The sequence below is a fragment of the Hippocampus zosterae genome, chromosome 9 (genome assembly GCF_025434085.1).
Source record: "Hippocampus zosterae strain Florida chromosome 9, ASM2543408v3, whole genome shotgun sequence".
Lineage (NCBI taxonomy): Eukaryota > Metazoa > Chordata > Actinopteri > Syngnathiformes > Syngnathidae > Hippocampus > Hippocampus zosterae.
The window spans coordinates 23,644,639-23,654,903 of NC_067459.1; the positions used below are offsets into that span (position 1 = coordinate 23,644,639).

At 47.6% G+C, this 10,265-nt stretch overlaps 2 protein-coding genes across 2 annotated transcripts; one reads left to right on the top strand and one right to left on the bottom strand.

Annotated features, from left to right (window-relative positions):
- Nucleotides 1–200: 200 nt before the first annotated feature.
- Nucleotides 201–4,105, bottom strand: LOC127607861 (uncharacterized). The gene is made up of 5 exons (XM_052076568.1): nucleotides 3,560–4,105; nucleotides 2,790–3,001; nucleotides 2,126–2,469; nucleotides 1,749–2,007; nucleotides 201–760 (listed from the first exon to the last, which is right to left on the bottom strand). The coding sequence occupies exons 1-5, from the start codon at nucleotides 3,795–3,797 to the stop codon at nucleotides 452–454; spliced, it is 1,362 nt and encodes a 453-aa protein (XP_051932528.1). The 5' UTR covers nucleotides 3,798–4,105; the 3' UTR covers nucleotides 201–451.
- An 864-nt stretch (nucleotides 4,106–4,969) lies between these two features.
- On the top strand, nucleotides 4,970–9,928 carry ccdc71 (coiled-coil domain containing 71). Its single transcript, XM_052076570.1, has 2 exons — nucleotides 4,970–5,202; nucleotides 7,864–9,928. Exons 1-2 carry the CDS (start codon nucleotides 4,985–4,987, stop codon nucleotides 8,948–8,950), a joined length of 1,305 nt encoding a protein of 434 aa, XP_051932530.1. The 5' UTR covers nucleotides 4,970–4,984; the 3' UTR covers nucleotides 8,951–9,928.
- Nucleotides 9,929–10,265: the final 337 nt, after the last annotated feature.

Consider the following 10,265-nt stretch of genomic DNA (forward strand, 5'->3'; position numbering starts at 1 on the left):
GTACCTCTGCACTGTGAAGCCCACGTGCTAACCACTGGACTACCGGGCCGGTGCGTGTGGCAAGTTGATGTGACTAATATCATCTTCATTTTGACCATCTTCATTTTTCACATCTTGACTTTGATAGCTCGCACAGCCCTTGAAGAAAACTAAATACTGAAACTTCATGTTGACACGTACAGTTCAAAACCAAACGCATCAACTGTTGAAACATGATTTTATTGTTGCTATTTACAAGGTTACAGTTTGAGTTTGTGTGTGTCCTGAAATCGTACGTTTTTGTTTCTTTGAATCTTAAGAAGAAAGACAACGTTCCTGATCTCAATTTTGACTTTTACAGGTTGAAAGCGACGCTTTTGAAATGTGTCAAAATGCACGTGAGACATTGAAATGCTCGTTCTGGTTGTGTGCTTTCCTGGGATCTTTTTTTTTTTCTTTTTATCCAGAATGCTCAGGGGGCCGACAGGTCGGCCCGTCCCACCTCTGAGTGTCCCTTGAGCAGGCCCAGACGCACCACCACCACCTTCCTCTTCCTCTCCGCCTCTTCCTCCTCTTCCTCATCCTCCTCTTCCTCACGCTCCCGCTTCCTCTTCTTCCTCCTCCTCCTCCTCCTCTCCTCCAGCTCCTCTCGCACCCGCGCTTCCTCCTCTTCGTCATCCTCTTCTTCATCTTCTTCCTCCTCCTCCTCCTCATCTTCCTCGTCATCCTCGACGTCGTCTTCCTCCATGTCGATCATGTGCTCTTGACTTTCTCCTCCGTTCTGGCCAGAAAAAAAAAATGGTCATCGTCATTATAAGTTACGGAGGTCCACTATCTGCAGAAATGTTTTGAATGTGAAAAAGTAATCGGTGCGGGCTTTTCGGTTGCAGCTTTGATTGGGCCAATTTCACTTGCGTGACCATGAATCAATGTCATTCTTTAGATACAAAAAAAAATTCTGATGTTTTATACTTTTTTTCTATTTTAACCATTTTGGACATGCCTATATGACAGTTTCTCGCTTTTTTTTTTTAACATTTGATATAATTTCAGGGCGGCCCGGTAGTCCAGTGGTTAGCACGTGGGCTTCACAGTGCAGAGGTAGCGGGTTCGATTCCAGCTCCGGCCTCCCTGTGTGGAGTTTGCATGTTCTCCCCGGGCCTGCGTGGGTTTTCTCCAGGTGCTCCGGTTTCCTCCCACATTCCAAAAACATGCATGGTAGGCTGATTGAACACTCTAAATTGTCTCTAGGTGTGAATGTGAGTGTGGATGGTTGTTCGTCTCTGTGTGCCCTGCGATTGGCTGGCAACCGATTCAGGGTGTCCCCCGCCTACTGCCCGAAGACAGCTGGGATGGGCTCCAGCACCCCCCGCGACCCTAGTGAGGATTAAGTGGTCCAGAAAATGGATGGATGATGGATATAATTTCACGTTTTTTCATCCATCCCTCCATTTTCTAATCTGTATGCTGACGAGGGTTTCAGGGGTGTGCTGGAGCCTATCCCAGCTGTTTTGGGGCAACTGGCGGAGGTACACGCTGAACTGGGTTGCCTGCCAATCTCAAGGCACATGTAGACAACTATTTGCGCTCACAATCACACCTAGGAACAATTTAGAGTGTTCCATTAACCTGTCATGCATGTTTCTTGGAATGTGGGAGGAAACCGGAGTACCCGGGGGAAAACCCACACATGCACAGCGAGAACAGGTCCAGGAAGTTGTCGGCTTGACATTGGCTCCCCGTTTGCCTTTAGAAATTTGGTGACTCACCGCCTTGTTGTTGTGGCCGCCGCTGGCGGTGCCACGTAACCGGTGTAAGCGCAGGCGCACCGTGTCCTTGTTCTGGCACAGGCCCAGGCTGTTAAGGGTGTCCAGAGCGGGTCCGGAGCAGCCCTGAAGACGCAGCTTGGCCCCCAGCGCTGCCTGCAGGAAGTTGTTGGTCCAGATGTTCCTGGTGAACAGCGGCACCGCCAGCGTCAGGACGCTGCGGCGCATCACCTGAAGCTCCGCCTCCGACGCCGACAGCTGGCTGCGCATTTGCGCACGGACACAGGTACACGGGCATCTTGTTAGTTTGGAGTTGGGACCGTTTTGAATGAGAGAATTTCGTAATGATGGACTTGAACGTGCGCCGGTTGGGAACTTACTGCCTGCTCTTGACGAGCGCGTTGACAGTGGGGAAGAGCGAGCGCAGGCACGTGGTGACGAGCGGCGCATGCTCCTGCACCCAGCTGAGGCAGCGCGCCCACGGGAAAAAGGAGAGCAGCTTCTTGCTGGACACCTTCTGGTGGAAGGGACTGTCGGCGTGGCGCGATAGTGTTTTCATCTCCTCGCGCAGCTCGCGGCTCAGGAAGTCCATCATGGGCTTGCGCGCGCCCTTTGCCGACCAGAGCGTCCGGAAGGCCGAGCGGTAGCACGACTTGCTCACAAGCAGGGCCGCGCGGCTCTTCTTGCCCATGCGCTGGCCCTTCTTCCTGTGGCGGCTGCTCACCTGTGCCCACAAACAACAATTGTTCAAAAAAATCTTTGCAATAATATGTTACACATGTCCAAACATGGAAAACGGCGGAGCTGTTCCATTTGCAATCGCAATGGGAAGCCGAGGGCACTTTGACATAATTTTCAGGAGGTTGCAGCGGCGCTGCTGCACAAAATGTCTTTTTGGCCTCTAAAATTCATAATGCTATATAGTTAGCCAATGCTAACTGCAAAAAAAACATTTATTTAATACACGAGTCTGTGCTTATCCATTGTCCTGTTATTTTGTTTGAGTTTGGGGGGGGGGGGCGCTTATGGTTATTCTTGCCTCACTTGTTTGACCGCAGCAGGTTTGAGCCACAAGACCCTCTTCCCGTTGTTCTTGCGCCAGCATTTTGTCCTGATGACCTGCGCGCACGTTTCGCACACAAACGACTTTTTGCCGATGCCGCAGGCGTCGGGGAAGACCCACTGGGCGGCCTCTGGTGTGGTGAAGGTGAACACAGCCCTCCGGTTGAAGCCACGGCCCTGCCGCTCAAACTGACCTGTTGGGGGGGTGAGGAGACCCATGATTACAAGAATACCCAAAAGACAAAGTAACTTGTGGAGGTCACGATCGCATTGTGACATCTCTACCTCAAATATTGTCTCATTCTACAGGAAGAGCGGCCACGTCATAAAGAAGTGGTGAGTGGATTTCTGAGAAATAACTACCAGTACTTTTACTACAATTTTATCATGAGAATTTTTGAATTTAGAGTGAACGCTTAGCATGCCTCTAAAACCGTTGACAACAACAAATCCATCCTTTATCCCTGCAAGTGTCTCCGGCATGCTGGTTGAACGGGTTACCTGCCAATTACAGACACACGTAGACAAACCAACAATCACACGTACAGACATTTTAGCATGATCAAACTACTGTGCGTGTTTTTGGAACAGAGAAAAAGTCTTGTGGTGACCATACCGTGGATATTGTTCTATCTAGTCATAGTAGAAATTGCTCGCCTGTGATCTGACTGGCCCAAGTGGTACATTGCAAGACCCAAGAACACACTGGAATAAGTTAAGAGAATAAAAGTAGAACATTTCCCATGACACACCCTTGCAGCAGCAGCACATCTTGTCCTCCTGGGCCTTGGCCCGCCGACGGCCACGATGTACGGTCACTTTGGGGAGACAGTCCACCTCCTCATCCCCGGCGCACGCTGGGAGTTCAGCGGCGGTGGAGGTGTCGGCGAAGTCAGTCTCCGCATAATCGTGTTCGTTGGAATCGGACGGAGGAGCGGAGGCGTCGTCTTCGTTGACCGCCGCGATGCTCTTGGCCTCTTCGCTCGTCATCGTAAACCGACTTGGAACTTGTCAGAGAGTTTGCAAGGAAACTATTCCAGCAGCCATCACTTAACTATCGTGAGCTGCGGGCTAACACGTCAAACCCACCGCAGTGAAACCTACTCAGCGGTCACGCCAACGGCCCGAGAAGACGCACCCGCCCCCAACTCGATGACTGCGTTCAGAATGTACTAAAAGCAGTCATTATCTTAAAAAAGCGCTTCTCAGTGTGTGTCAATCTACCCAATTTAAAAACAGTACAAATGTAGTAAACCGGAAGCGGCCTCAGCCCAACAATTTAACTTCCGTATTTGTGTGCGGCCTCAACTGGTTTTACCGCCCTGATATGGAGGGTGTTAGTACTGCAATTTACAGTTTATATTCTATCTAGCTGTCTTTTATAGACTAATGCTAGAAGTAGCTGTGAGGCTTTCCCAAACCCCACCCCCAAAATAGCTCCCAATAATTCTCATTTGTATTGTAAGCTAAACATTTCTGTAAAACATCGAGATTCCAGAGGGTGTAAAGTTGCAGTTGTTAACAAAGGTAAAGGAAATTACGTTTTTTAAAAATATATATATTTTTTGTTTTACACATGACACCAATAGGTAGGCCTCCATGACTCACACCTTCGACAATAAGTCATGCTAATGGAACAGTTAAGATGCTTTAGAATAAGGTATGCACATCCTGATGGATGTGGTGGGGTACTGTGTAATTTGCACCATAACGTACAATTATTACTTCAAGAAATGTGAAAATGAAAATAGTCCATGCCAGTGCCCATGACAATATGGCTCAACCTTGGTGTCTGTGATTTTTTTAAAATTACCCATTATGTTAAAATGATATATTTTATTGATGATAAAGGTAGCTGTAATTTTTGTTTAGACGTGGTGGGGCACTGCCCCAATTTGACCAAAGAAGTATGAATATATATGTATATCTTTTTGTAGAAGTTCTAGACTTCTCTCGGGAGAGTGCATCTCTCTTTCTGCTATGTGAAAATTAGGAATTTCTACTGCTGAAAGTAGACGTGACTTTTGGATACAAATACGAAAATTATCAAAGCCCCGCCCTCTTTTTTATGACGTATGGGCTCAACATCAGTGTCGTATTTCCAGACTATTTTTAAAATGTATTTGTATATTTCATTTTTTACGTCTTTGTGTACAGCGCCGTTTCGCTAATCTTCAATGTGTTTGGTCGTGTTATCAGACGGGATAATTTTGGAGGAATTCCCCACATTTGTCGGGCCAGTTCCCTACCCCCACCCCTCTGTGGCCTCGTGTCCCGCCCCCTCTCCTTTCTCCCCAGCTGCTTCAGTCAGCCGCTTCGCTCGCGTCGCAGCCATTTTACGGTGGAGCGTCAGCGCGGCGGCGACCGTAGGACGCCGAGACGGCACGGTGAAGAGGTAATTCCGCCTCGGGCCCTCACTTTTGCACGTCGTTTGGTCGACCTTCATACGTTGGTCGTAGCGAGCGGAAGGACGGGGTTGAACTGGCGGGGCTGAGCTGGCCGGCCAGAGCCACTCCACCGCCGCGGCCGCCTCCTCGGCCGCGAGGGGAATCTTGACACCCGCACACCCGTAAAAAAAGAAGCGACGCCTGTCGCCCAAGCCAAAGTTGTATGCGAGGTGGTCAGCGTGGACCCGGTGAACCGAAAACAAACGCTTATATTAAAAATAAGAATGGAGTCTGGATTTGATGGCTCCATTCCGATAGGGGGCCCCCGAGAGCAGGCTGTACCCGACGTAGCGACGGCTGGCCAGCCATTTACTGAAGCTTTATTCCCACTAAAAGTATCCTCAGATGAAAACTGACCATTTGCTGAAGTTTTATTCCCACTAAAAGTGTCCTCAGATAAAAACTGATTGTAAATTAAAAATGTCGTTGTCCCTTGAATATTGTGTTTTAGACTACTTGTGTCTATTGCACGAAACCGCAGTTTTGTTGTTCAACGAAATGGCAGAATAAAACCGCCACCTGTGTTGCACATGGTTGGATTTTATTTTCTGGAGACTCAATTAGCGCCGCAACTACCAAATATTTTGGTACCCGTTTAATAAAACGATATTTCTGCTCGGGTAAAGAACATTAGTGATATAATTATATATATATTTTTTCAGAGGCCAAACACAAAAACGGTTCCATCGTGTTTTTAACTCGATATTGTAGTCATTCATATTATGCGAAAAAGCAATGCTATTGCTCAACAAATGCCAAAACAAAATGGCCATCTCTGCTCCAATTTGTTGAGCTATTTTTCAGAAATTATATGCGGAAAGAATTACTTTTTGTTTTTTCACACCCTTATAGTACTTGAAACATTAAGATTATTGTGCTTTGTTTCTATTACCAAAAATGGCAGCGCTTTTAGCGGCCCAGTGATCCAGTGGTTAGCGCGTCGACCTCACAATGCAGAGGTACCGGGTTCAATTCCAGCTCCGGTCTCCCTGTGTGGATTTTGCATGTTCTCCCCGGGCCTGCGTGGGTTTTTTCCGGGTACTCCGGTTTCCTCCCACATTCCAAAAACATGCATGACAGGCTGATTGAACACTCTAAATTGTCCCTAGGTGTGAGTGTGAGCGCAGATGGTTGTTTGTCTATTGGTGCCCTGCGATTGGTTGGTAACCAGTTCAGGGTCTCCCTGAAGACTGCCTGAAGACAGCTGCGATAGGCTCTAGCACCCACCACGACTCTCGTGAGGATATGCGCATCGGAAAATGGATGGATGGATGGATGAATGGGCACCGCTTTTAAATGCCAGAAGAAAATGGCCACATGTGTTGCAACGGGTTGAACTGTTACATTTTTTGGAGACCAAACGCAACATGGTTTGAAGAGCTGATGGGCTTTTTTTATTTTTTGTAAGAAATACTGTGGGGATTTCTACAGTAGTCCAATGCCCTAACTACTCATAAAAGTGGCCTGCTTTGTTGGTTCATGGTCTGTATCCCCTTTCACGCCTTATTTCAAAGCTGGCTTTTTTAGGGCTTTTCCCGTGTGATTGAGGGGGATGTGTGAAATTTAACACTTGCCGCTCCCGTCCCCTGCCCTCTTGTGTTGAAATCTCAAGGCGGGATTCCTAGTTGCCTGTGTGAAAGGTAGCATCTGTTGGTTGTAATCTCACTTGGTGATGTGTGAAAGGCACAGGTGAAATGGCATTGTCTTTTGTCATAAGCATCATCAACATCCAAAGCTCATTCGTATTTTCTTTTATTATTTTAGCCTTTAGGAGCAAGATGTCAATTTTTGACCGCTGACCTTTTTCAAGGCCACTTGGAAGCGATCCAGTCTGACATTTGGCAAAACAGGAGATGCTCATCTCTGATCGTTTGGTCCTGGACATTCCAGACCATGGTTACCTTTGCGTGTGTTGACCATGTGCTTCATTTGTCTAAGACTTGTTTGAAGACAGAACGACATTCCAAAATCGTGGTTCAGGTGCCGACGCATCATTGAGGTGGACTCCGTTTAAATAATCTTGTATCTGGTCTCCTGAGTACAGCACCCCGGTAGACTGAAAGCCAGGACTGAAAAATGAATGCAGATAATCATGGGTTGTGTCTATAGTCAGGGTTTCAAATATTTGAACTGAATGACGCAAAAATCCGACTTTCACCAAATCCTTTGTTTCGGTTCATCTCGGTACAAGCTTGCTTTTGTTTCCAGATCCATTGTAAAGTCTCCCTAAGAAGTGCTCTGTCACTCGTGACATTTTCTTCCGAGTACTTTTGGCATGTAGTTTTCTGCTTGTGTCTTTCAGTTATGGTAATACCGGTTTCCTATTGATCTGTTCAGCAGTTGTCCCCATTGTCGTAACTTGACAAATTTGTATGGTACCTGCGTCAGTTTGTGCAAGTATGATACTCTAAAAGGCTGGGTAGAGTCATTCCTAAAGGTCACATAGTCAGGAGCTGTCAATCAGTCTTCATTTCCCCGTTGAACTGATTAAAATTAGGGTCCTAGTTGACAGTCTGTTTGTGGAGTCTTGTCTTTGGGTGCCAAACTGAATCAATCAGTGGCGGAAGGTCATTTGAGTTGTGATTGTTGTTTGTCTTTTTCTTGGCTAGGATTGCTAACATGGCTGCTGGAGCGCGAGGTCCTGCGGTCGGCCGGCCTTTGGAATTTGCCAATGAGGAGCAGCGGGCGGTTCACTCTTGGTGCAGAATCGAGTCAGCCGGCCACAGTGTGCTCCTGGAAGCGGTAAAGATCCTTAGCCCCATGTCCCGGGATCTCTCCAGCACCGAAGAGGTCGTCACCTTCCTGCAGGAGCTGAGTGAGGAGGGACACAAACCCACCGTGCTGCGTAGCAAGGACGTTTATGGCTACCGCTCGTCCGTAAACCAGCCCCTGACTGTGGACATGCTCAAGCCGCCCAGCCGGAATGTCAGGCCGATGGCCAAAAAGCGGCGAAGGGTTCGCGTTAAGAAAAGAGAGGTGCACCCTTCCTGGAATGTCTTTCGAAGGGGAAACCCCAGAATCCAGGGGGTTCCACCTCCGGAGCAACTAACGGACCACCACACTGTTGTCTACAATAAGACCCCCGTAAGGACTTTGGAGATCTCTGAGGCGCTGCCGATGCAGTCGTGCCTCAGACTGACTAATATCAAAGGGTTGTCTGGTTGCCACACGGCCAGACTCCAGATCCAAACCACATGGGACTTACCCTGCAAGACACCTCCAGCTGTCTTTTTGCAGAAGCAGCCACCTCCAGCACTTTCAGGAATACCGTTGCAGCCTTCCCAGAATGGTGGCGGGGCGTCCACCAGAGCCGTTGCCTTGTTCAGCCAGAAGAGCCTGTCTTGCCCCCTCCGACTGGATGGCGCACTCATTGGCGACTCTGCACCCGTGTTCTACGCCAACGGCCGAGCTTTCCCACAGACTCACACGGAGCATACCAGCAACGGCTGGGATGGCAACGTCCTTCGCCAGAATGGACAAGGCCCCAAAGAACTGCCACATCCGACACGGCAGAGAAACCGCGGGCGAGACAAGACGCTCTTGGGGTCTAAGATTGTGAAAGTGGACGACTCTCGCTCGGTGGACGAAGCCCGATGTAAAGCTCAGAAAATCCTGCAGGTCAACCTGTCTCCCGTGATCCAAATCCGCCCGCTGAACCACGCGCTGAGAGACTTCCGACACCAGAACTCAAACTGACAGTCCCTCCGAGCTTACGCGTTGCTTTAATCGGGTCATTGTCTTACACATCTGTCAGTTTCTACCGGAATACCCCTTTGCAGCAACATTCTGTCAAGGTTTTCATTTATGTCTGAAGTGTGGCAGGTCAGTTCTGAAAGTTTGGGTTCCTCCAAAGGCATTCGAAGTAGGGAGTTGCTTTTCCTAGCAGGCTGGGAAATTCCTTTCCGCTGAATGTTGGTTACGTTTCCAACCTCTGCCCAATTCTGTATTTCCAAGGGAGTTTTCGCATTGCCATTTCTTGTGGCCTAAATATTTTAAACTCACCGTTCTTTGGAAAGTATTCTCATACCCAGTTGAAGAATACGACCATTTGGTTTAAGGATGGAAGTCAACACTGTGCTTCCGTAAAAAACGAAGAACACAAAGAGGTGCCGGCGGGTCTCCCAATAAAACAAGTATCGTAAATCCTAGCAAAACTTGAGTTGGTCTTCCTTTTTTGTAGAGTTGTCATTGGGCGGTAAAGGAGGGCATCGGGATCTACGTCAGTGGCACTGATGGGGTCCAAGTATCTGTCCTTTGCAACGTGTTCCTTTTTTGTTCCACGAGGAAACAGACACTGTAGGTAGTACTTTGGCGAGGGTGCGGAATGTGGTGCAAAAGCTATATACAAATGTTTGCAAAATATGAAGTCACCCTTTTGGTATAAAAAACCTGAAATCTGTTTGCTATAATTGATCAGAGGTGAAGACGTTTCCTCCTGTCCAAACCAATCTGATGACATCTCTACCACTCCCCTCCACACCATTTTTTTGGACCATCAAAGTTGACAGAGGTTTTTGCTTAAGAGTCTGTTTTCCGCTGCTCACCTCAAATTTGATTCTTATTTTTTTAATACCTATCTTTGTTCATTTTATTTGTGAAATGCGTGTAAAAAAAAAAAACTTTTCCTACGTGAGCTTTCAAAAAGTTTTTTGTTCAATAAAACTGTTCTGAAAACCAGTCAAAATGTTTTAATTGGGGAGAGGGGGGCGACCCCCGTTTTGTGCCATGTTTCAGTATTGGGGCATTGCAAATATAGTGGGTGTCCCTCAGGGTTACGTCCTAGAGACCTTGTTCTTTTTGTTTTGTTTTGTGTTTTTCTCGACATGAAAACGACTGGTCATGTATTCGTTGCAAGTTTCTACTGAAAACATGGCAGTTAGGCTTCTGACACAAATTAATTTCCTAATTCCTTGTTTCACACAGAAATAGTTTCCATCACCCTGTGTTGAATGCCTGCCTCTTATTGGGGTTCATTTCAATATTCCTGGGAGGAGTTTGTGAAGTGCAACCC